The 27,568-nt window shown below is 38.6% G+C and overlaps 1 protein-coding gene across 1 annotated transcript in view; it reads left to right on the forward strand.

The window, feature by feature from the left end:
• SUGCT (succinyl-CoA:glutarate-CoA transferase) overlaps nucleotides 1-27,568 on the forward strand; it is a 326,679-nt gene that overhangs the window by 88,335 nt on the left and 210,776 nt on the right. The window contains exon 9 of the mRNA XM_009321484.1: nucleotides 26,712-26,783. Coding sequence (XP_009319759.1) covers nucleotides 26,712-26,783 — 72 coding nt within the window. The remainder of the gene's footprint in view (nucleotides 1-26,711; nucleotides 26,784-27,568) is intronic.

Below are 27,568 nucleotides of genomic sequence, written 5' to 3' on the forward strand. Positions count from 1 at the left end.
CATAGAGATGTACATATATGTGTATATTTAGATACTTTGCTTTAGCAATAATACTTATATCAATATTATCACCATCATTATCTAACTTACCTCTTTTCTACCACTTTTTTTACTCAACATCAAAAGGTTCTACAGAGTAAGTAAATCTCATTATACTTATTGTGTAAATGAGGAAGCTGAGACAGAAATGTAGTAACTTGTCTGAAGTCAGTCACCAGGCTAGCAAAAGTCCTGTTAGAAGTACCCAAAAAGTCACCAGTCCATTCTATGGTTTTCTCAATTAGGCAGCACTGCATCTCATTTGGTAAGGTCAACTGCATGATATTTAAAGAATATGTTTATATTCCTTATGCTTATTACAGGGATTGCTTAGCCTAAGGGTATGTTCCAGTAAGAACACATTCAAATGCAATTATGTTTTCATCATGAGGACAGTCAGTGAAACAGGTTGCCTGGAGAGGTTGTGCAGCCTCCATCCTTTGAGACTTTCAAAAAATGATTCAATAAAATCCCAAGTAACCCATTCTGATCTCATAGGTGACCCTGCAGGAGGATGGACTGGAGACTTCCTGAAGTCTCTTCTGACCTGACTCATCCGATGATCCTATGATCAGAGATGCAGATAAAGAAAATGTCCCCCTCTCCTCAGTTCTGTTGTTGGGTGGAACAACAGGAGAAGGGAATAATCACTGCAGAGCAAGCCCTGTGTTTATTCTGGTTGTATCATTTTATAGGGACGGCAATGCCAGCGGCAGTGGCTGATGGTGGTGATGTTTTACAAATTGGTGCTGAGTGGCAAAGGCAGCAAAATGATGTGCACCGTCAAAGGAGTTGTTAGGAGGGAAGAGCAGGTGCGAATATTGGACAAATGGGGAAAAGGAGACAGGAAGACAAAAGAGTGTCCCCACCCTTCTGTAGTATAAAGAGGGTCACCATACATGTTGTATAAAAAAATGTTTGGAGACTCTCTTTAATCACCAGTGATGTCTGTTACGGCTCTGCCTGAAAACTGTGGTCTGAGAAAAACTGCCTAAAACTCTTCAAGATTGTTTTTGAAGTAAAGTTTTAGCCTTTACTGTTTCCATGACAATGCTTCAGTAATACATTTTTGAATGGAGACTTTATAGGGAACAAATGGGAAATAAGAATGACTCCAGCCCTTTGGAAAAAAGGTGCAATAAAGATCAGGAATTACTTGGGGTGTGAGCCAGACCCCTGCTCCAGCATAGTTGTGATTTAGTTGTGCATCTTGGCTCAGTGTACAATGGTGTGAAAGCCATTAATATGGCAGAGGCGGATGCTGCAGACCTGCTGTGCTTCTACTCTGCAATGAGGAAAGGCTGTACGATGTAATGCTGCTGTTTGTATGTGACAGAGCTCTATTTTTTGATAGCTTTAAACTGCAGATAGGGAAGCGTGGTGGAGCACAGAGAAGAGAATTGCAAACAGTGCTGTTGCTATAACATGCAGGTTGTTTGGAGGCTGCGTGCTTGCCCAGCATTCAGCCTGTTGGAAGGTACTCCATTAGGTTCTCCAGCACGCTTTGCTACAGAGTTGTGCTGGTTATATGCCAGGGTTGATTGTTTCAGTGTTTTATGTGTAGCAGTTTATCACTTAATATGTGCAGTTGTACAGAAACTGAATCCTTTCATGTGGTGAGATTCTTGCAATTTCAAAATTTCTTTTGTCTCAGCACAACAAAGACCCATCTCCTCTCCTGATTCCGTGTCCCCTGCCCAAACAAAGTTATTTTCCAGAAGCTGAAACTACTGAAATAATGTTTCGCTTTAAGTCTACTTTTTCCACTGTGTAGCATATTTTGCCATAAAATATAAAGGAAATTAAAATGGAAGTTTATTTCAAAATGAAAACATTTAGCTGAAAAAGTAAAAATAATGAATGTTTTTAAATTACTGCAACTTTTGATTTTCATTTTCATTTTAAATTTATCTTGTTCTTTGACATTATGTGTTATAGTGAGTTTTGCTGTTGATGAATAAACATTTTCTGTAGGAGAAAAATTCAGTCCTAGGGGTTCCTGGCGGTTCTACTTTTGAATATACGTATCAGATGACAGCTGCTGTACCCCTAAGCATACGTGCAGAAATAGGGAACAAACTAGGATCAGCAGAAAAAAACTACCCAACTGGATCAACATAGCTCTTGATAATGATGTTTAAAAAAAAAAAAAAGCAAAGTTCAGCAGCTTTTCAGCCATTGCAGCAGTATGCATTTTTCTTTCAGCTTGATATCTCATATGTTCAAATGTGTTTTGTTTTTCAGTTTAAGTACCATTTTACAAGTGTAACTGGCGCTTCTAGTTTAGCTTACTGTATTTCAAACAGAGTAAGTATGGAACTCTACTAGTATAGATCCAGTTTCTGAATAGTTATGGTAAACGTTTCTGGAAAAGAAAGAAGGTAGAGCCTAAAACGTAAGTCCGTTTTTTAAAAAAAGTGGCAACCTCTAGAAGTTGTCCATGTTGATTCACTAGGGCTCAACAGGACGCACCCGCTTTGGGGTGAGAGGAAGTTCAGTTCCTGAACAGCTTAAGTCCTAGGTTTCCCTCAACAAGAATGGCCAATTTTCTGAACTGTATGTGGTTTTAATGTTGAGGACTACTGTCTTCTAGGGACTGAGGTGAGAATACCACAGGCTTTCCACTGGAGACATCAGATTGGACATCAACTTTTCAATCAGTTAGGGGTGACTATATAAAGCCGCAGCTTAAGAAATGGTTGTTCTCAAAGCAGTTATCTTTTCTCTCTGTGTAGCTTGTTTGATCCCCCCCCAATATACTTTCTTTTCTTGTTCCTCATAGCCTGCCCCTTTTCTTATGTACATTTTCCCATTTTCTTTTTTCCCTTTTGGACTGTATCATGTTTTAAAATACATTTAAGATGCATTAATTTTCTCTTTGCTGTCATTTTCCATAATTTTATTAGATTTTGTACAGAAGTGCAAGGCCTTCAGCTGCTGACCTGGCGGAAAATGCAAAGATGTGGATGAGCCAAACATCATTAAAGTCCTTCTGTCTAAAATTAAAGAGTCCCATGCAAGTTTTGTACTCTCATAAATAAAATAGGACCTGTCAGTTTGAAAAAAAAAATGCATGTAGACTTCATCCGGACTATGCAGCCTGGTGCAATTTATTAAAGATACTGTATTGCAAGATGAAATAAAATGTGTACAGGAACTTTGAATGTATCTGGTAGAGTGGCATGACTTAGGTGTTTTAGGAACAGCTACATTTTTAATCAGTCAAGCCAAGAATGTTGTCTGGTGACATCTGTGTAGTTACAGCAGACAACAGAATGAATTTCAAAAGCGTAGAACTGTTAGAAGCTTGGGTACGAAAACATTAAATTTAAACCAGAATATTTATCGAAGAGTATAGAAACCATACTGTTTAAACAGGAAGGGCAAAGAGCCAAAGATAAACATTTATCAGGCTCTTCAGAGAGTAATATTTTGTGGGAGAACATTATATCACTGTACTGTAAAATCTTAAGGACTGCGGAGGGGTCATCCAGGTCCTTGGAACTGTTTCCACGTAATAGTGTAGCATAATACCGTACACTGAAAATGTTGGTAAGTCCTTTCTCTAAAATGATAACACAAAACACTAAAGCTTACAGTTTTGGTAGTGCATAGGAGTGACTACTGCAGTGGATTTTTTGATTGCTTATGTAATGGAGTATGCTTTTCTTAAAATACATCTCATTATGTATTTGTATTCTCAGTAGTCAGGTAAATCTATAAATATAACTCAAACAAATGATTTCATCTGAAGTTGAAATGTCATTGTCACAGTCCTGATTGAATCAATTTAGACAGGCAATCAAGTCTGACCTTTTAATCTCAGAGCCAGCTTTATGTTCTACCAGGAGAGAAGTATACAGGGGTGAAATCATTCCTGATACTCTTGTCAGCCTCAAGGGAAGAGTATGCATATAGGTTTCCAGTCCGTACTGAAGTTACAGTTATAAATAGTGTTTCATGATACAGGAAGGAATTCATAAAATGATGTAGATATTTTTGTAATTCATTAAATGTGTGTATCAAAGCTGATGCATTATTAAATGTGACAGGTAAACTTTTATTAAGATGGTGAGTATATAAGTGTCATCATTTGATCCAGTGGCCTAATTAAATTCCAAAAAAGCATTTGAGTCTTCACAAAATTTTTGATGGCTGTACACAAACCACTGTTATGGAAGTATTTATCACCCAGATATGAAGATTATCTACAAATCTAAAAATAACTCAGGATGTGAAATGGCTTGGGTTGTGTGGCAGTTCTGGGTCTTGCCTTATGACTTGTATTATGTTCTGATTGTGTGAGTTACTGGGCATCTGACCCATAGTGAATGAACTGATTTGTTTTTCAGAGCACATAATGAGAAGGAATGTGTAAAGGGTGTTTCAAACTCAAATTTTATGTCTAGGCTTTTGTTTATTTAAGAACTGTAATATTTTACTCTGACAGAATTAATTTGATTTAATTTACTACTGGATTTTCCCCAGTGATACAAGAACTAGCCTAAAAGAAGGCCTGCCTTTCTCCTGAAACACAGTCACGAGACTATTTTGTAACCACCATGTTACTGGGAACCATGGAAGCAGCATGTGTGTGAAGCCAACAGAATTATGCACAGGAAAGATCCATGCACATAGATACATTTTGCTCATAAATTTTGCTAGTCTGTGACTTTCTGTATTCATTGCAGACTACAGCTGCATAGAACGGTTTTGTTGTATTTTTACGTCAAGTAGCTCACACTTCTTCCATATCTTCCATACCTGACATATATCCTAGGGGAAAAAAAATGTTCAGAACACTTTTCCATCAAGGTTGGTGCACATGTAAATCTGAGCAGCCCCAAAGCTAGCTGGTACTTCCTTCATGAATAAAGAGGATCAGAAAATCCAGCTCTGTACTGAAGTCAGTCTTTCTTATTTTTGACTGCAGCTCAAAATGATAAGCCTTTTGAATTCTGAAGGGTAGTTATTATAAGAGAACAAAGTGTAATGGAATACAATCAAATGAAACAGATTGTAGCTCTCAATTTACAAAGATTAAAACTGTCCCAATATGAAACACACACAAATGTGTTGTAAATTCAGGATAATTTGAATCATGAAATTAATCCAAGCCGGGAACAGTTGACTCAAATGTTTCTTGTAATTAATGCAAGCAAGACACTGTTAATTAAAAAAAAAAAAAAAAAAAATTACTGCACACCCCCTAATCCTCCTTCATATGATGAAAATGCAGCAACATTTTCCTTTGACTATTGTTCTGTGTATCTTTTGTGGTGTTTCCTTCCAGTTGGCAAACAGGGCATTTGGGCTGACAGATTTTTAATAACCTTTCCATCTCACATAAAACTCGTATCACATGGAGACATGGAAAAAGATGATCTTTGCAATTGCTTCACACGCTAAGCTTGGCTATACTTGAAAGTGTTGCCGGCATAGTTATATTGGTAAGATGTGTGGGAAAAATCACAGTTCAACTGACATAGCCATGTTGGCAGAAGCTCTGCTCTAAACAGTTGTACTGGAAGTGGGGTTACTTTCCTGGCATGTAACTATTTTGGGAACTCAAATAGGCTATACCAGCAAAATAACTTTTCTGACAGCGTAGGCTGTTCTCCCACCAGGAAAATTGCCTGTGTAGGTCTACCATAGCTCCGCTCTCTGGAAGGTCTTGGATTTGTTTCTTAAGCTGTTGGTAGAAGTAAAGTGTTAGGATATACATAGCTTGCTTGGCTTCTGACGAAAAACAAAACACGAGGCTGATCAGGTGTGCTTTCAGTGGTATTGTTGGTTTACAGTGTGGCAGTGCCAGCGGCTCCTCCCATACATGGATAACAGACAGTACCTACCCCAAGGGGACAGGGATTCACAGTCTAAACAGGGACAAGATATTCTTTTCAAAAAAGAAACATTAAGTCTAATGAGACCTTTAGTCATTCTAGGATACGGTTAATTTCTTTAAGTAATTATTCAGTGGAAACTTCCTTTTAACTAAGATGCACATTCTGTACAAAATCTGAAAGTATTAGAAGAAACATTTTAAAAGAATTTTGAAGTGAGTTTTCCTCTAGATTTTTCTTGTCGTCTTGACCACCAAGTGTTTGTAGCTCCATTTATTTTAATAAAAAGAAATAATTCTAGGCTTTCCTGCCAATTTGGATTACCACATAAACTGTTGGTTGTGCTTGTTAAGAAAAAAAAGGCTGTGCAAAGTTTATCCTGAAGCAGATGAGAGAAGCTGTGTTAGATTAGAATTCTTTTGCTTAGCTGCTGATCAGCCATTTGTTTAAACATCTCTTGTTTAACATAGCTTGAAAGGGTGGTTGAGATAACAAATGAAATAACAAAAACTTTTATTTATTAAAATAAAGTGTTAACATCTTACATTGGTATAAATGTTCATGTAAATAAGACAAAACCAGAAGGGGGCTAGAACATTCATCCTTAAATCAGTCTTTGCCAGATTAGGTCAGTTGTTACAATTCAACAGCTATTAGTGCTCCAGATTACCAACAAATAAATAAAAGAAGTTAGTTTTTTTTTTCAGGAAGGTTCCTAAATAGTGAGATTACATGAATCCCTGTGGCCATTGGTATCCTGACAGTAGGGTGGCCAAGGAGAACAGATTTATACCTCCATCCTGGAAGTATAGTATCGCCAGAGCTGGGTTGACTGTAGCAAATCTGTGTGGGAAGGCCTTACTTTTCTGAAGTCTCCTCTGTAGACAGAAAGCACACTTTAATTTTAATGCTAGATTTAGCTTCCTTCATAAATAGTTACTTTAAAAAAAAAAAGTGTTTCACGTTGCACAATAATATTATGCATTATGGAAAGCAAACCATCATGAATGTGTTCTTTTGTGTATTGAAAAGAAAGATGCAGGCAAGATAAGTATTTTTTTGATGACGATGTCAAATTCATTCTGATGAGAAAGTGTTTTTCCATGAAGAATGCAAATACAGTAGAACTTGGTTATGTAGATTATTTTACACCTTAGCCTATTCCTCCAGCATTATTAATTTATGGGACATAGATATTTAAAGGCAATACGTCTGTTCCGTGCAGCAATAATGTATTTTTTTTTTTTACTGTTTCCTCTATTGGATGTTTAGCCTCTTATTTTAAACATTTGGAATTGAGAGCAATATATTAAAAGCAATAAATAAAAATTACTGAAAGGTGGGAAAAAATCTAAAAAGTAAAATATCTTTCAGGTCTTAATATTCTTTTATTTACTTAAAGTTTAGACATTTTCTTTTGCCACCTTGTTTTTTTGAACATTTTTAAAAACTTTGTCTGATTGTTCCAATATTAGGAATGTGCAAGACTGTGGCATCTGCGTGGCCCCTACAGATAGTCAGAAAACATTAATGAAATCAAGCAAAAGCCAAGCGTGGCAAAAACAAGAGAGAAGGTAGTCCTCTGAAAATGTAAGGTTACCATGTGGCACTGTATTGGTTGCTGCAGAGGGAACAAATCCTGGCTTAGACTGACTATCCTCTATGCTCCTACGGGGAGGTAGGTGTTACTTTTCAGAGACAAAACCTGTTAGAGAGAATGGCTGCAATCCCTGTGCATTGTAAATAAAGGTTAAAGATTATATTATGAAAAGTCCAACCCCATTAAAAAAAAACCAAACTATTTTATACTAATTTAAGCTTTTTTATTGTACATCATTCTGTGAATTCCCAAAAGCACTGAGTCTATATGGAGCACTGCATCCATATAGATCATCTCTAGGCTTCGGCAGGTGCACCCAGAGCTACATTAAGCTCCCTGGTATATTTGGGTCTGCTGCCGAAGTCCCACATGCCCCAGCTCTGCTGGGGGTTGCACTTGCAGGCAGTTTTTCTGTAATGACAATGAATTTGATTTTGAGAGTAGCACTGAAGATGCAGCATGGATTTATTGATTGTGTCTGATCTGAATGCCAATCTTGTGTTACTCTGGAGTACACAGACCAGAGTGGAGCCTTCTCTTCCTCCTGAAAGAGGAGAATAGAAAATACATGCTGCAACTCGTCTCCTTTTTGGGAATACCAACACTATGGGTGCCTCTAGTATACGACAGGTTTTGTATTCCTTGAGTAACAAGGCTGTTGTTGCATTTCTCTGTGCATGCCACAGAACTGGGTGCAAGAAATGGGTGCCTCTGTCTTCTGTTTAAAAATGTTGTAGGAGTGGAAACAATGTGTCCAGAGGTTTACCTGGCTGCAAAACAAAGGAATGACAGTCTAAGCAAAGAGTCTGGTTGTGCTACTCTTAGTTATATCACAGAAAGTATAGTCTTCAATGAAATTTTGAGGGTTAAGGTGCTACTCTGTTTATACTGTGGTGTCAGAACTGACCAAAAGCTATTTTAACCTGGATTTCTGCAGTGGGTGCCATTTTAGCCGTTAATGAAGTTTCATCTGTGAAACAAAGCAGGGGGAGAGCATGCTTTGAAGAGCACTAGCATCTTAGTTCTGAATCCATAAGGTGGAGTGGCACTGACAAAATTAAGGAAACTTGAATCCCTATGTATTGTACTTACATTTAGCATAGAATGAGGATCAGATCCAATATATTTAATAGGAAGGTGAAATATCAGGTGGATATCCAGAAAAGGTGTCATTTTTAATAATATGTTAACAATTATAACATAAAGTTCTGTTTTTAGAAGCCTGTTCCTTTGTCTCTGAGATGAAACCAGGCATGCTTGAAGGAGGGAGTTGTTTTGGTCTTCCTGCCCAACTAGCAAAAAAAGTACCCCTGCCATCTTATTTAATAAAAGCTAAACAGTTTACGTTTTCCAGGGGAACTTGAACAAAAGTTCTAAAACCTTCTGTATTGTAGAATTTCTCACTAATAATGGATGAGTTTATCTTTATTCAGCATCTTCGTAGTTTTCTTTTTCATGCACCTATATTTTACATGGCCGGTATTGTAATAAAAAAAGAAAATAGGAGAATGAGAAGATAATTAGCTTGTGCAAATTGGTTTTATTTCATGAAATGGTGTGTTTTTATTGTTTGTTGACTGTAGTAAAGTCAAACCAGTTTGCAATGGCTGAAGAGAATCTGGTGCGGAATTCCAGTCACGTAATCTTTATAAAATGAGAAGAACAAAGGGACTTGGTAATGCTGATGAAGGCTCTTTCCAGATATCTTTTTCTCTTTCCATTTGAGAATAATTTAGAATAAGTTTGGGGAATCATAATATTGCAGCCTTTAATTATAAGCATGCCATCTGATGTGGACATGGGTGACTGACGTTAAAAAAAAATCCACTACTTTGTTATGAATCCATTATCATTCCATGGGAAAAAAAATTGATTCATTCAACCTTGAATGATATCATAGCATATGTGGTAAACAGTTAGATTTGGATGATGTGTTACTTTGTGGATCACTCAGGGCTGTATCATTGTATGTAAACACTTGAAAGAAAAAACCAAGAAAATTCACAAAAGGCAAGATTAAAACACAGCTATTGTTCTCTGGCTTAAGATCATAAAAGGAAGGAAATTCATAGTTAAGGATCCAAACCTCAAATATCTGGGCACAATGCAGTGCCAGCCTTAATTTTACATAACCGTACCCTGTTATGAGTAGACATCGGTGGTTTGATCCTGAACGATGAGTTACGTTGCTCTTAGCAGCTGAAACCAGAAAAATAATTTTATTTTAATGCTTGCCTTTGTTTGGTGAATAGACTTTTTGGAACAGTTGTAATTGTTTTCTTTATGTTTTCTTGCCAATTGAAATAAAACAAGTCCCTAATAAATAGGTTTTTTTTTCTCCAAAAGTTATCCTTAAAACTCTGCTACGCAACATTCTGTTAAAATGGAAATGGGAAACTGTGAAGAGAAGCCAGCGTCATGCTTGGATTTCAGAAATGTTAAAAAATTAGTGGTAAGTTATAATGGCTATAATCTGCAGAAGCTTGATTTAAAAAACCCCCCAAATCCCAAAACACTTAACTGGTGAAGGAAGTAGTTAATAGTACTACTAACACAGAATAATGAAAGTATTACAGAGTTTTTAAAGTATCTGCAATTAATTGAATTTCTGTCCTACTTTTCTTAAAAAGTTTCATTTCCCTCTGTTTCTTAGAAATTGTAGTGAGGGTAGCAGAAACTGTGCTTTATAGGATGCCAGACTGTGGATGCAAAATGCAGAGGAGAACGGGCAATGACATCAAATCTTATCTTGACATTTTAGCCTAAGGACATTGCTTCAAGGATTCCAAAGGGGAGGCTCAGCAATTCTTCAGCAATCTCCAGTCAAGTCAGGGAAAGGCCCTTAGCACTTTAAAAGCCAGAGATGACCTGCCAAACAGTCAAAGAGTAAAATCTAGTGTCTGATAAGGTGAAGCTGACTTGAGAGAAGGACGGTTGTAGATTTCTCAGAGGTATTTTAGTTCTTTCACTGATAGCAAGAAACCTCAACAGCGTCCAAGTCACTTGCACCCTTTCTGTCATTATTTGACATTTGGAGGGATGCAGCGGACAAGAGCTGGGAGGTGAAGAGACAGAAGTCTAAAATAATGTAGCTTTTTCACAACAGATGGAGCTCTAGTCAGTTTTGAATGGTAGTTTAAATTTTCTCTTGAGTAGAAATTACTGAAGGTGCAGGTAATTCACATTCCAGATAAACTAGTCTCTTGGGTGTTGCAGTGAAATGGAAAGGTCTCTCACTCACAGTCTAAAAAATTACAGCCCACGAGACGAGAGAGCTGAAGTGTTTGGTGATAAATCTTTTGCTCTTCAGTATAACGGAGCATATCACTAAAAAAGACTTACATATGAAAAAGAAAAGTCTGGAGACAGAGGGAGAAAGAAAACCGCTTTGTGAATATGACTGAACAGGATGGAGAATAGCTATGTAGAATGATAGTACCATGGTAGACCCACAGTACAGTTCAACCATCAAGATGTTGCTTCAGAGAATTGCTGAATGTCGGAGTTTCATGGCTGGGGATTTGGCAGCCCCTTCTCTATTCTAGTTTTCCTGTAATCTCTTTAGTAAAGCATTGATTGGGATTGTCTCTTAGCGAAGGGAAACGACCCTCTTTCCCATCACAGCACCCATCCTTGGATTCCTCAAATACTCCCTGACATACATATGTGACCTTTTGATTTCCCCTCTCTGTCCATGAAACTGCGAGATCCAGGACTAGGGATTTCTCTCTCATTCTCTGATGCAATCTCTTCCATTCACATTAGAGTATTCTATTCTCTGTTGTTGTGACAGGCCTGCTTATGACGGGATATTTTTTCAGCTGCTCCATGTGTTGGGGGTTTTTGGGGAGTTGGTCTGGGTTTCTTTTTTTTTTTTTTTGCATAGTTGCTGTAAACTGTTTTTACTACAGAGCACCTACTTGTAAATCCATATGCAAGTCAGATCAGAGTACTGTATCTACACTGGCACTGGGTTAAAGCACAGAAAGCTCTACAGGTATTTCACTAAGATGCATCACTGGATGAATTTTTCTGCAGTGTATTGTGGGAAAACTTTTCTTCCACAGGCCACTATACAAAAAAGTTTTTAACTCAACTAGCTAAAGTACTTCCATGGCTTTTGTTCCATCCAGTAGCAAGGCATGGATCCAACTCTAGATGATGATATCTTCCATCTGTTGGCATGAATGCAACTCTTATTTTAGGAAGAGCAGAAAATTCTGGGCATGAACTGCAGTGCAAAAGCATTTCAAGAGTAGCTTGTTGCCCTAAGAAGTCAGCAGCAGATTTTGCCAGGTTTCTTGTGTAGATATGGAGACAGCTGATGCAGGTTGAATAGCTGCAGAATCCTCATGCATCTTCTTGCACATCTGGCATGGCTTCTCCTCCAACATGGAGGACACCCTCTTAGACCTTTGTAAAGAGCTTGCTGTGCCTGTGCATAACTAGGACTTACAGATGAAGGGGGTACTTACCAATACCAAAGCTTTCAGTGATCCTTTACTGCTGCTTTACCGTGATTTGTTTTTTGGCCAGTCCTTTGCTGGTGCCCAGAGCGTGGAATTATGTATTTCAGTGACTGCTTCAAAGCCAGAGGGCTGAAAAATGTTGATCTCCCTGAAATAACATCTTTTTTTTTTTTGAGAGAAAGTGTGAGAGGTCTGTTGAAGCCACAAATTTGCGCAGCCTTCATCCAGAAAGAATAAAATTTGCTTGTTAGGCAAGCTGAGGTCATCCAGCTAAAAGGCCCATGAATGGGGATATGGGGGAAGAATGTGGGGGATAGAGATAATCTGGAGATCCCATCTTTTTTTTTATTTTTAAATTTAGACAGCAGTTTACTTTATTTCTGCCTCAAATGTGGAGTCACTAGATCCACAGTTGTTTAATGGATCTAGACCGTTCTCAGCCATCCTGCCTCAAAAAGAAGCAAAATGTGAGAACACCTGGCAGCAGAAAATTTGTGTTCTTAGCAGTATATAATTACATGCTGTTGGTATGATTTGGCCAACTGAGGCAAAATGGCATGGTCAATGAAGTTTTTGGACAATAAAGTTGCTATATGTCTGCTTGCTTTTGAAACATGCAAACTTTGTGACATATCTGAGGGGAGCAGTGATGGATTTCATTAGGAGTAGATTGTTGCCTGTAATCTCGCTACGGGCTGTTTATGACTATGTCCATACTAAAAAATAAGCAGTGTTAGAGCTTGTGTTTTATTTCAGTCTAAATGCCAGCTGGGCCAAGAAAGCAAACTGATCTCCTGAACACTTATCAAAACCTTTTATCCAAGTTTATGATTAGAGTCACATTTAGCTCTGCAATGATGACATACATTTTCCTGCATTCCTGTTTGGTACTTGCCACCCCTGTGCTGCTCTAGCCAACAAAGGCACTTGCATTCAAATTCTTCACAAAAAGGACAATCTTTGTTCTTTCACTCCTCAATTCACACCTTATATCGCATTTTAAGAGCTTTGGTTCCTTAGCTCTTTTCCATAGACTCTATATTAATCTGTTTTAGCCAGTAGGGTACAGAAAATCATGAAAAGCATGTAGAGATCGTTTCTCTATGGAGAGTCAGGCATTGTGGTTTTGCTTGGGAAAATTAAAGAAACGCAGTGTTAGGATGGAGATACCAGTTAGAATGAGTTACATGTTTTTGTTTTGATGACTTAACATGGAACGATGGTGATGATCTATCTGTAGATGACTTTCAGGCTACTGATGTGCTCTATGCAGTGACTCTCTAATTTTCCTTTATGTTAAGTCCATTAGCATTCAGTGGGTTAAAATGTTCCCTAAATGCTAATAGCTAAAATAATGGCCCCTCAAGTCATTGCTGCCACTAATTCTACAACTATTGCTATTGGTTCTAGCAGGAGGAAAACTGTTGGATACTTTAAACCACAACAGTAATTTTCGGAACAACAAATCATATTACGGTTCCTCAGAATGTAAAACAACAGTTCATCAGATTAGGTTGTCCTAGTTTGAGAGTTTAATCTAAAACACTGCACACTTTCTTTTTTTTGCCATCTAAATTCTTTCTTTTTTCTTCCAAAAAATCCAGGTCTAACTCTGAAATCAGCTGTCAGGTTTAGAATGAGTACACCCTTTTTGAATCAGGTATTTGCTCATTTCTGTGGGTCTAATGAGGTTTAGGAACTTCTGCATCTGTCATTATTCAAGTTGACGCTGGTCCATATCCACAAAATACTGCTCTGCCAAACCACTGTCTCGGACATCTGGCTGTGGACACTTGCGTGGAAAGCGCAGCTTGCGGAGCAGTTGGCAGAATGACTGGCAGCTGCGGTTGTTAGGGTTCACAGAATTCCCATCCCTTCCTTCCTTCCCTTTCTTATGTGAAGAGGTGTTTTGGATAGAAGAGTTGTCTAGGAAAATGTTCAAGCCCTCTTACTATTTGCTACTTCTGTTGTTGTCTGGATGGGAGCAAACATGATCCCAGGTACATAATAAGAATGCTTTTTCTTTCCTTTCTTCTGACGTGCCTGCACCTTTCCTGCCTCATACGTGACCCTTGTTTTAACACACATTTGTGACATAACTGTTTTCTGATCTTTAAGTTTACATTCTGCTAACCGATGTGAGAAGGGAGAGGGAAAACCTAACTGTGCCTCCTGAAGCTGTCTATCTTTCTGCAGACTGTTTTTTGTAGGTGGCATTTTAACAGTGTAAATTTAATAATGATCAGTGGAAATCTTGATTCCCTTCTTCTTGCTGTCTTAAGTTCATGATTCTGGATGTCAACAGCAGACTAGCAGCATGGGGTTTTTGGAAACATCCAAGTAGATGACCACTGCTGTACAAAGGGATGTACGCTGCTGTCCAAATAGGTATTATTGAAATACCCCTGGGTCCCAGCCTGAGTACTATTAGCAGTGTATTCATTGTGTATTGCATTTTACAAGTATTATTGCACTTGTAGCAGCTCAGGAAGGGCTGTTAGGAAGATGGGGCTCACTTCATGTTCTGTGAGCCCAACTGAGCAAACCGTTGAAAACCAGGACAAATGTGAAGGCAGTTAGCCTGAGCTGGCCTCGGTATTTCTGCAGAGTCTCTTACAGAGGAACACAAATTATCTAATTTAAACCTTGAAATGCGAAAACACTCAGGGTAGGCAATCATATGCCACCATAGACTTCCTGTTATTTTACCTGTTCCATCAGGTTTTAGGACCAAAATGATTTTGAGCGGGCTTTAAACTTCTGTGGGGGGAGGGAAAGACTGTCCTCCTGTTTTATACATTTGGAAACCAGGGGTTTCTTTGTATGTTAAAAGAATACAAATTTTATTCTATAGGACCTCCATTTTCATTTGGAAGCTGAAGTCCAGTGGACAGCCATATGTCCCACTTGTTTCAGTTGATTTTACATTCTTTATGGCAGCTTAAGGTTGCTTTGTTTGCTCACTTGGTGTATTTTGTTTTAACTTGTACAGATTTTGAAAAGAAAAAGACAAATCAAGTAGCTGGAGAAACACATTCTTTGTCTAAAAAGTCTTATGCTTCAGTACGTAACTTGATGTGAAAATTAGTATGCCTCCCTGCATAATTTTCACTAGCGATCTTTTCCACTTATAAGCACAGCTTTGTCAATGTCTAATAAAATGCCCAAGCTTTGTAACTGTGAAAGAAAATGTATACTGGAAGGAAATGAAATGTACCAGTATCCCACTGCTACTGAAAGCTGTCTCTATTCTTCTTAATTAATATAACTATTTAAATGCATTTTGTTACTCTTCTTTATGTATTACTTTTTGGTATTGTTACAAAGGAAGCTGTAGAACACCCTAATGCTTACATCAACACCCTGGCGGGGAGGAAGAGTGCCCTTACAAATCCATGCACCTCTTCTCCCTATTTGCTCCTTCTTCCCCCTCCCCAAGTGAGGCAATCAGATAATCAGCTTCATATAATCGAGGGACAAGAACCTTGTTTCTGTGAAAGGTCATTTCGTAGCCAACTCCAGGGAACAGTGGGCAGGCAGCACTTCAGGCTGTCATCAGGGGTGCAAAAACAGGCCAAGCTGCTGCCAGCAGCCCATTTTAGTCCTTCCCAGCACAATGGCAGGTCTGTGTGCTGGGCTTGCTGCTGCCCATTTGATGCCAACCCCAGTGTCACCAGAAGGCCATCTGGATCATTAGGAGATCAGCCCTTTGACTTCGCCAGCTCAACAAAGAGGGAGGCAAGAGCATGATGAAGGCCAGGTGCCAGGCTGTTCCTCCGGACTTGCTGGCACCATCCCTCAGCCATAGCCAGACTGGGCCCCTCAATAGCTGGGATCATTTCTGTAACAAGGATCATCCGCTCTTTATGAGATGTTCATTCTTACTGGAGATCTTTGCTGTTAGCGTGTAGACTGTAACATGGCTGTGCTATGGTATATGGGTAGCAGTAGCTGGGTAGCTTTAAACTTATATTTGACTACATGTGACTGACAACTAATTTAATTCCAGTGCTGTGTGTACTTGCTTTGGTTTAGTTTCTGTAAATTATTTGTTATGAAAGTATGTAAAACAATATGTTTTTTGCAAAAGACACTAGCGGAAGCGGTATATGTTTGTGCTCACTTGTCAGTTGGCTGAGGGACAGTGATGCTGGTACAGTGTTCAGTATCAATTTATGGCAATTATCTGTGGCAAAAATGTAGTAATTTTGCACTTTACCTGATGTCACAGTGTTTGGCAGAGGTGAATATAGTCGTGGTTCTTAACATTTTAAATTGCCACTGTGGTTTGCAATTGGGCATTTCTTTAAGAAAGTGAAAAGTAAGGGTTTAGATTGACAGTGGAAGTAAATTGGCTGGTCATGCCAAGAAATCAAAACTCTGTGGTACTGGGCGATCTTCAGAGTCAGAATCCTGCCCTAAATAAGCCCAGACTCCTATGATTCTCCTATGATTAAATCAGAATTGTCATTTGGGTGTTCATACTCTCTTGTATGAGAGAGAGGCTGTCCCTTGGCCACCCAGAGCCAAAAAAAAATTATGACAGCGTAAGGCAAGATGAAACCTTGAAATAAACCTAGTAATTAATAAGAATCAAGTATGTTTGCTAAAGAACAGCATGATGTACCTTTGCGTGGAGACTAAGTTCTTTTTCCTTTTGAATCTGCAGGAGAAAAAATGGGGATCTTTTTTGAAAGCTGTGATTTTCTACTTCTCCTCCTTTTGTCTCCTCCTATTGCCTTCTCCCACCATTTGACTGGCATAGCTATGTCTGTCAGACTTTGGGGGGGCGAGGGGTGCAAGGAGATGATTTTGTACAAACATGGATAAAATCTGATGTAGATTTTAGGCTGTGACAATAGAAGCACACTTATACTGTGTTGATTCTCCAGAACAAGTTCTTTTGTAAAGGATAGTTATGTTTATTATGCAAAAACACTCTACAAGCCATAGATGTAAAGAACTTTGCTAAAAAACAAAATAGTAGCTACTCCCATGCAGATTTCCTCAGCTCTTTCTCAGCAGATAATTCGACTTGTTAGTTACTAGAATGAAAAATTGGTTAAATATTGGCCAGCACAGTTTTAAACTGTCAAAAGCTGTAATGTTTTAATATCTAATTGTAGTGATTTTCAAACTTTAACAATTGGAATAATGCTAAATTTGAGGTAGATGAAAGATTGTAATTGCAGTAATGTGATATTATATTTCAATATTTCTCAGACTAAAGGGGAGTGATAAAAAAAGAATATTAGAGAAAAACAGAAGTCTGAATTTTATAGTTTTAAGGAAATCTAATAGAAATTTACAGGACAGTGAAGAAGAAAGGGACTTCTGACTCTTTTAGACATATGTGTTCCACTCATCAAGCGTTATTTTTCAGTTTTTTTTAAAATAGATCTCACTAGCATTATGCCTATGGCCTGGCAATGGTTTTTTTTTTTTTTGGCATAAATTCAGGACTTTAAATAGTGTGCATCCTCGATGTCTGGGCAGTTCAATTTTTAAATCCTTGATTAGAGATAAAGTAGTGTTTTAAACCAAAACAAACTACACGCAATAAACCTTAATGAGTCTGACTTAAAACCACAAATCAAGGATAGTGAAAACTCAAAGTTGAAATATTCAAAATCCATCCTTAGTTCACCATACTGTGTCTACTGAATAGTACATAGGATCACATACTGTTTGAGAGATACATTGATTGAAAAAACTCCAAAATAGGGCAAAGGCACACTGGCAGAATGGAGTTTCTCCTGCCTTTGTCCATCCTGTTCTGCAGCTAAATGGCAGATTTCAAATATGAGTGCTGTTTATTTTAAGTTGTGAAAGTGCCAAATTGTGAAACGCAGCCAATTTTGCACCCCTGTAATTGTTATGTCTTCATTGGTGTGTTTGCTGATTTTCATCAGCATCAGTGCTAATTTGATCCCTTGCTCTTCTCGGTTGGCTGGTTGTCAGAGAAACAAATGATTCAGCTTGGCTTTTTGAAGAGCCTTCTTTATAGCAGGGCATTAAGTTATTAGGACCTTTAAGTTAATAGCACTGCCTGCCCAGTCTGAGTTCTAGTTTGCTTGCACTGGGTCATCTGTCTGCAGCTTGAAATGCCAGGCTGATTGGCTCAGTATAAGGTACCAAAAAGGTAGGCAGTACTACAAAGCTCACCTTTGGAAATTGTACCATGACATCACTTAAAGCCGAGAGTAGAGAGGGAAAAGGGACAGCAATAATGACACAAATCCTGCTCTGATGATTTCTACTGAAAACAGAAATAGGACCTCATTTAGAATTAAATTCTAAATAGCACTCTTAAAACCTCATATTTGAGTACTCAGATTTTCCAGACAGCTATATCTTACGATTTTTGGAAGGTATAAGAACTATTTGTCATTTCTGTTTCAGTAATGCCTGGAGGCCTGTATCAGGATCAGACTGTGGTCATGTGTGTTGTTTTTCAAAAGAAATGTTTTCATTGCATTCTTTTACTTTAAAAGTGAAACAAAAAAACAATGCTTACAATCCCAAAATTGGAAGAAATTGTGTGAACTATTGTGTGAGAAGGAAAAAGGGTAAGGAAACATAGCTTGGATTCAGGCTTTTGAGAGATTGTTATAAATGTTGAGAAAAATATTGTTTAAAAAAATAGCTCTGCAGTGCCCTTTAAAATCAGTAAGCGTCTATTTTAATTCCCATATAAGTAGTAACTGGCTGCTGTCTGTATATATACTTAAATGTTGCTTGCTGTATAAGACCTTGTTTGCTGAATTTCAACCTAACTGAATTTTTATGGCTGTGCTATAAACCTCTTGAAAATAGTGGCTTAAATGGAAATGCTGACACAACATTAATTACACTGGCTCCAGTGTGATACTGTGATTAAAGTTTATTTATTTTGTGTGTGCGTGTCTGCGTGTGTGTAATTTCATTGTTGAAAAACTAATGGAAAACTAATGTGGCAATGGAGAATGTGATTCTGTGCCTGATATTTTATTTTTCAACAGCAAGGAACAGTTTTAATGCCAGTTTACAATACCAGAGAATTTATTTTTAATTGAGGAATAGTTTAGGTATTTAAAATTTTAGAAATTTGGGAAAGTGACAAGTTTCCCACTTTTAAGCTGTTCACTGCTCTTCCAGGAGTTTTTAAATGGCTTTTTGGGTGGTGAGGCTAGATGTATATTGCATTCACATTAGAAAACAACGAAAATGGTTTCATTTCCTTGCAGCATATGTTCTTTGAGATGATTGGGGGAAAAGTCTCATCTCTAAAAATAAGGGCATGCAATCCAAAGTTAACGTTCATTGCACTGTTGAATACGAAGTAACAGCTATAAAAGTCTTTTTGGTAAATAGTATGCCCAACTGGTACTTTTAGATCACAAATCTATGTATTGCATCTAGTCAATTGGGAAATGAACAGTGCAAATGACCAGAAGAAGAGTAAGTGAGAGAGGGATCCTGTCTCCAACCTATTTCTTAGGACACTGAGCTGAGATTGGAGAGGCCTTGGTTGCAGTCTGTTCCCAGCACGTCATACTTCTCACATTAGGCAACAACTGGATAAAAACATGACACAGTCTGGAGAGCAGGATTAGGCTGTCCTGCTTCCTGAGTGTTGCGAGTAATACACTATAATGCCAAATATAGATAATCCCTGTTTGATGCTGTGATTTTGTGTTAACTTTGCTGCTCCCTTCAGTCAGGTGCATTCAGAGCACATTTAATGGTTCTCATCCACTTTGCTCCTGGATCAGTTAGGCAAAGTCATTTCTTCTGCACTCACACATATATGGAACTTGAAGGTTGATCAGAAAAATGGTCTAATGGATTGTGGGTTCTGTAGAAGTGAATGGTCTCCCCGGTTGGTAGTCTGTGGTGTGCTTTCCTTGACATTGGTGCTGGTGTCCTGCCTCATCTCAGAGACCAAAGTAATCATTCCCAGTCTTACCATAAACACCTTTCCACAAGCTCATGGCATCCAGTTAAAATTCTCTTCTCTGCAAGGGAACTATTGCAGATATTCTTTAATACTGATCTGTCTGGTACACTGTGATAGCTGTGAAGTTTCAAGACAGTACGTCCCGCAACATGGCAGTGAAGAGAGAGACAAGTAGTGTGGGTTGAGAAGACCAGAGGGAAAAAGTGAAATCTTTGTGTGGAATGCCCTTCTTCAGTTTGCTCAGTGAGAGCATTCAGCATACATTAATCCAGTCCATGAAATTTACATTTTTTATTTTTACTGTTTGCTTTCACTGGAAGAGAGTGCAAAGTAGGCAAATAGTTTCAAAGTGTGTGGTCTTTATGATTTATATGTATTGCTCAGAACTACCGCTGACCAAACTTCTTGGTCTTGTTCCCATTTGTTGCAGTAATTAAATATTAAGTTTTTATGAAAGGATTGTGCCCTTCCCTTGAAAGAAAAAAGAATGTGACTACTCCATGGTTCTGTGGCACAGCTGACGTTTTATTCAAACCAATGTGTAAAGGTAGAAAAATGATGTGCCAAGTTTATCCCATCTGGAAAGAATGTAATCGTTCTGGATCTGAAGCAAAACTGAGGATCTCCTACTCTTTAATGTATTTAGGAGCCAGAGTCTGATAGGGTTGGAGAGAGAAAAAAATCAACATATGGCAGGAGAAGAGAGCCTGTGTACAGGTCAGTCAAATCCTGAATACATCACCTTCTTAATTGCAGCCTTTAATCTACATTAAGACTAGAGAATGCTTGTCCTTAAATGACCTTTGCATTGAATCAAATATCACACTGAAAACTTCAAAGTGTAATTGAAGACAAATTATGCAATAAATTAAAAGTAACATTGTAATTTTTCTGTGGTTCCAAGCCTGCAAGAGACCAGCTTTTCTCTTTGGCCACACCCATTAATACCAGGGAAGTACTTCAAGCACACAAATCAAGACCTATGTATGGTCACATAGTGTTTTAATGAGTAATTATTTGCCGATTCTGTAAGTGAGTGAAGAGACTGCTGTAAATGGGAAGGAAGATGGAGGGGAAAGGAAGGAGTGGCATATGAAAATTAATCTCTTTTTAAACAATGTTGGTGATATGTTTCAAAGCTTTGTTTGAAAATATTGGTTTAGCTTTTTCTGGTTTTACGTTTACAGACTTCTTAAGTAGGTGTCTTTGTTCTGCACTGTCCCCAGCTGGTCCCAAAGATTCATTCAGCCTTCACACAAAGCTGCTCACTCCTATGCCAACCTAGGGAAGTAGCTCAGAGGAGTGTTCTCCCTTAATGCCATCCGAGAGCGCTCCCTGTTGTGCTGACAAACAAATACCTTATAGAAATATTGTATCTAGCCTTTATAAAGGGATGGTATCTTCCAAAATCTTAAGTAAGCTGCTTCATGATGCCAGTTGGAGCAATCAGCCTGTCGCTCTGTAAAACCAACAGCAGTTAGAAGGCATTCAAAAGCTACTACCCTTTAAGCCCTGCTCCAGAACTCACCAGTACATAGTGACTATCCGCAATAGTGTTCCCTTCATGATCCATCAATGGATACTTTTAGAGATGCTACTCTTCAACTTTATGAATCAAAAGGCAGTGCTGTCTTGCAAGATACTTCAAATCTGAGGGTATATACATATATATATATGTGTGTATATATACATATGTATATGTATATATACATACATCAGCTATTCCCAGTGAAAAGGGATTGTAAGTACCTTTACAGATCCCAACTGTAATTCACATAGGAACATCAGATAAGAAAACTCATAAAGACGAGTAATACACGCCTTTTACCATACCTGATGTAGTGCAAATCTTCCTCCAAGGGGAGGCCTGGAAGCTTTCAAATATTTTGACCATTGACTGCCATTATCAGTAAAGGAGCCAATACGGTAACTGGTAATGAAAATAATCAGTAGCTTGTTCAGATAATTAAAGCTATTAACCTCTCCTAAAAATGGAATAATCCTCCACTTTCAAAAGCCCAATGATTTGTTGGTCTCGACAAGTATTTTTTGGCCTCCAAATTCTTCTTCCTGAGAAGTCTCTGAAGAAGTAACACCTAGTTTCTGCCTGGATAGCGCTTGCATCTTTTGCAATTGACCGTGACAGCCCTTGTGGTGCTGGGAAGCTGCCTGCTAATGGTGATGGCTGGAGGCTATATTTCAGTGCGTGCTGGATTTGATCTGCCAGTAGCTTTTGAGACTAGACCATGACGTGCCCTCACTGTGCCCTCCCTCAACAGTGCTGATTTAGATTTTTGAGGTGGAATGAAAACTGGCTGACCTGTTGTGCTCAAAGGGTTGTGATCAGTGGCATGAAGTCCAGCTGGAGGCCAATCACTAGTGGCATCCCCAGGGGTACACTGGGCCAGTACTTTTTAACATGGTCATTAGCGACCTGGATGATGGACAGAGTGCACCCTCAGCAAGTTTGCAGAATATACAAAACTGGGAAGAGTGCCTGATACACCAGGTTGTTGTGCTGCCATTCAGAGGGACCTTGACAGGCTGGAGAAATGGGCTAACAGGAACTTAATGAAATTCAACAAAGGGAAATACGAAGTCCTGGACGTGGTAGGGAATAACCTCATGCATCAGTACAGACTGGGGGCTGACTGGCTGGGAGGCAGCTTTGCAGAAAAGGACCCGGAGGTCCTGGTGGACAAAAAAATGGAACATGAGCCAGCAGTGTGCCCCTGTGGCAAAGGAGGCATCCTGGGCTGTATTAGGAGGAGCACTGCCAGCAGGTCGAGGGAGGTGATCCTTGCCCTCTGCTCAGCACCAGTGAGGACGAATAACCAGTGGATCCGGTTATGGGCCCACTTCTGGGGTTTGTAGGACAAGGACATGCTTATACTGGAGCAGGTCCAGTGCAGGGCCATGAAAATAATTTAGGGCTTGGAGCATCTCTCATATGAGGAGAGGCTGAGGGAGCTGGGACTGTTTATCCTGGAGGAGTGGAGGGGAGGCTCGAGGAGATCTTATGAATGTGTATAAATACCTGATGGAGGGGAGTAAAGCATCACCATACGCAGCAGCAGATGTTCTGGTTGTTTTAATTTCTGTGTTTTGGATTCAAATGCTGAAAACTGACCTGGACTTTTGATCATTTTATTGGAATTAGCATATCTTTTAATTGGTCCCTTACATTTTAAAGTTTTGTTTGTGGAATCAACATGCAAATAGAAACATATGGAAAGATATTTATGTATGATTGATGATTGCCATAGCATATATGGGCTTAAAATTAATAAAGCAGGCAATAAAACCAAGAGATTGACGGTCTTTTATTAACACCATTAAAGCTGGCAAATTTTGAAAGGCTATTGACTTAGAGCAGTGCAAAGACTGGCTAGTTTGGCCTCGCATTATCTCAGCAAGTCTTTGTCCATTCTGATAATAAACTGAGGTTAAGTTTGGCCTACATCTTTATTGTATAGTCTATATAGCATTGTTGGAGTATACTTGTAAACCACTTAGAACATTTCTGAAGGTGGGTAGAGTTTATCTTCCATGTGCTTAGGGAAGATGTTAAAATGTTTCAGTACACAAAGTATCTCAGGTATACACAGTGTCCTAGGATCAAATTCGGAAAAGTGCTGAGTCTTAATGAGGTCCTGTAACATCCATTAGTCAGTGTGAGGTGTTGATGCATGCACACTGGACCTTGGGATCTGGCTTTGAACACACATATGTTGACGTCATGTACTATATATTGTTCAGTGTGAATTTGCAGGTTATCTTCCTAGAACCCCGCAAGCTTTTTACACCATACTGAAAAGCTACGTCTTTGGATGCTACGCAGTCTGTCTCTGCCTTTTCCATGAATAAGATGTGGACTAATTTTTTTGCCTGGTTTTTGTTTCTTGTCTTCACTGAGTGATGTCCTGTTGCTCAGGATACCACATGGGAGTAACAGATTAAATCATGCTCGTGCTCTCAAGAATCTTGTCAGAAGACCATTCTTCAGCAAAAGGGGAAGGGAAAAAAGACTTTTGCCTTGTGTGTGTAATGCCTTTTATTGCGCTAATGTGAAATGATTCGATGTGATGGACAGCAGTTTATCAAAACAAAATCTCATTAAAATCTGTCTGCACTTTGCCCTTACTCTCCTTTGTATAATAAGATTGTGAAGCTTTCTGTGACCAGACAGTAACCTGTGGTAACCTGTAGTGTGCGTACATTTATGGGTGATGAATAAAACCATTGTTATCACCCTTAAATGTTGGCATCAATATTGTGCTAATAACATTTGGAAATTTCTGCTTTATCAGCAGCAATGACTGGCAAATAATCAGCTGTTTTGTAATGGGAAGCTTAAAATAGCAGCCAAAGACAGTTGAGTTAAGCTTCATGGAAAAGGACACTGCTGCATTTATTATGATACCATTTTTGTTGTGTAAGGATGACATGATTGTTGTTTTAGCTTTTTAGACATACAATGCAATTAAGAATAATCAGTTTTCCCACACATTCCGCGAAGCAAATGAAGCACAAATGCTAATAACCAGGCCCTTAAATTTAGAGTGACTTCCGCTGCTGCATGGGCAGCCCATGGGTACAGATGCGTGTTTCATAGTGGTATGCAGTTATTGTGTGATTGCAGTCTTCTTACAGAGATGCGAGTCTCAAATTAAGTTGCTGATAAATAGTAAACTCTTTAAGATTTGCCCATACTACCAATTTAAATATATTCTGGAGTGCGGAGGAAGGGGATCTGTATATAAGTACATATGACATACATTGTAGGCTTTGCAGTCTGTAACAGGCATCCAGACTAGAAGTTTAAAAGAACGTGTAAAAGAATTTCTAATTTGTGTTTACTGGAAGTAGTAGGTGGTCGCACCAATAAAAACTATATTGTGTTACATATGCACACAGATACGTGTAGTGTTTAGCCCATAATTTGTGTGAAATGTGTGTGGCTGGTTTTAGAATTCAGAGCATCAGCAAAGACATGTCAGGATTTGGGCAGGGTGTTCAGAAAACAGATCTTGCCTATAACTAAAGGTAGTAAGTTTATACTGACAGTTTTAGTTCATCACTGTTCCTACTAAAAGATATTTATTTGGAGGGGGTGGAAGTCTCTCATATATTCTTAGACCAGGCTCTGTCACGATTGTTTTAGACAGAAATCTGCATGAACAGATATATCTAAAAAATGTTTATGCATTCATATACAACTTTCTTTTCTGTATTCTTTTCCCCAATTTTTTCTGTGCTTATTGCTTTCCTCAGCGTGAGTATGCAGTACCTTTATATTATGCATGCTTCTAGACTTTTACTGTATTGGGGCCAAGTCAGTGGGACTTTTTTTGCATGCTTGGGACTAAATGTTTACTGAATTTCATCTTTGCTTGCTAAGAATCTTAGACTGAAGTGCTTAATTAAATGTGTGAAAAATAAATTGCTAAACTTTATCACTGACCAATACTATTTACCAGGAAATGAAACATAGCAAGAGCAAACAAGTGATATCCTAACTATGATGTTCAGTTATTTGCATTTCACTGGACATAATTTTCCACATATAATTTTAAAGTTTTGACTATACCAGATGATAAAAGAGTCTTAGTGTGGATGTAGTTGTATCTGTATGAACAATCCCAAGTTGGAAGAGCATATTCCTGTTTGTGAAGAAGAAAAAAACACAATGGCATGAGAAGACTTTTTATTATTAAAGTGTTCCCACACCAGGGCTTATATTTGTGTGTTATTTTACCAAAATTTATAGTAAGAATTCATACCTTTAGATCAGGATATGATAGCTCATAAAAAAATTGATTTCTGAGAATGGAAGATGAGTTTTGCCGTCTGCAGGGAAGTATCGCAAGGTCTCATCACCATTAGTGCACCAGCCTGTGCTGGCCTCTTACAGTGAAGTCAAATTAATAGCGAAAGAATTTTTCCCAAATGCTTGCAAAAATTGTGGTTGTAACATGTATGACTGAAACTGCAGTTACACACCCTTGTATAAGGAAGGGGTGTGGAGGAAAGGGGAATCTGTTTGCATTATCCAATTTTAGAAGATGCCCTGACACAATTTTAAAAATTGAGGATGATGCTAATTACAGATTTTCTTTTTTCCAGTAAAAATCTAAGTGGAGATGATTTAGACTGAAATGAAAGCTGTTATGTCCTACCCAGTTAAATGTTCTGTTCACCATGAAATGTGCCAATAAGGCCACTGTAATGAAGTCAAAAGAAAAAAATAAATCCTCAAAGCTGGAAAAGAAGTCCCGTTTTCTCCAGGAGCTCAATCTTGAGACCGCTGACCAAGGAGATAGCTTAATCTTCAGCTGAAGAGCTGGAAAGATACAGCCTATCCCTTTCATCCCCATGAGAGTCCCTAACTTGTCATTGCTATTTGGCAATTATTTTTTTGTGTGTATTTGGTCAGGGTCTGTGACACCTCAATGCAGCTGTCTGCTCTCAGTCAGGCTAAGAGTGAAGCTGAGTAAATAACTCCTGGCGAGTACGTGTTATCCTGGTAAATCCTCAGTCTCTGTGAGTGTGGGACACATTTGCGAAGTTTCAGGATGCCTCAAGACACATTTTCAGCAAATAAACTATTAACCAAGATAACTTCTCAACTATAGAAAAATCAAAAGGTCCGCATCCATCCTTGTGGATGACTTTGAGCCACTTTTATAGGGCTAGAGATCGGATCTGAATGGAAATGTTTAAGGAAGTCATTTGAACGTTATTTACAAAGTTTTCACTTAAAAGATATACTAATATTTTACAGTTTAGTTACAGCTAATCACCTATCTTTATTCTTCCAGGCTTTTAAGACCAAGGATGGCTACATTGTGGTGGGAGCTGGAAATGATCAGCAGTTTGTCACTGTATGCAAGGTAATGGTGTGTTAGGTGACAGTACAGAAATGTGTAATAGTTTCCATTCTGACTAGGAAAATAATTACTGATTGCTTCTTAATTCCCCTTTTTTGTGAAAATAAGTAGCGAGTATAAATTCTAACCCTGGGGTGCTGGCTGGTAGTTTAGGGGACTAATATGGGTTGTGTGCTTTGCCTTTGTTTTCAGAACACCCCAATTACCAAACTTGTGGGTGCTGAACCCCTTTTGAAGTCTGTGCAGCTGCACAGCTAATTAGCCAAAAACCGAAGAAGTTAACAACCTTCCAGTTCTGGAATGGTGAATGTCACGGAAGTCACACTGGTGCCTTCTTCAGGAAGAAAAGTGATAGTTTCTCCATAAAATATGTAGTAGGCACAGCTATTAGCAAAGCTAGGGGATGCATGGTTCTTGTGCCACTTTAATCAGTAGCTGAGGGCGTAGTCCCTTCACTAGTATGTGCTGGTCTGTGCTCACAGAGGAACTTGGGGACTTCTTAGAACAGAAATATTACAGGACTGTGGGCCGACTTTGGAGTGGTGCAGAGATACGATGTTGAAGAACAAATCTGCAAACAGGACTGCTGCGTTCAAAATCTGGTATCTTCATTATTTTGAACTGAAGGAACACGACTCTGGCAATTCTGTTTTCACAGAGGGTAGCTTGCAAAGTTGTAAAATAGTTTTGGATTTTTCACATATTCTTTTCCTGTTGTTTTAATACCTGGAATTGCTTTTCCTTGGACAGTGAATACATTTTAAAAGAGAAGGAGTGGTTGTAGGGAA

This window comes from Pygoscelis adeliae, unplaced genomic scaffold (assembly GCF_000699105.1).
Source record: "Pygoscelis adeliae isolate BGI_AS28 unplaced genomic scaffold, ASM69910v1 Scaffold40, whole genome shotgun sequence".
Classification (NCBI taxonomy): Eukaryota; Metazoa; Chordata; class Aves; order Sphenisciformes; family Spheniscidae; genus Pygoscelis; species Pygoscelis adeliae.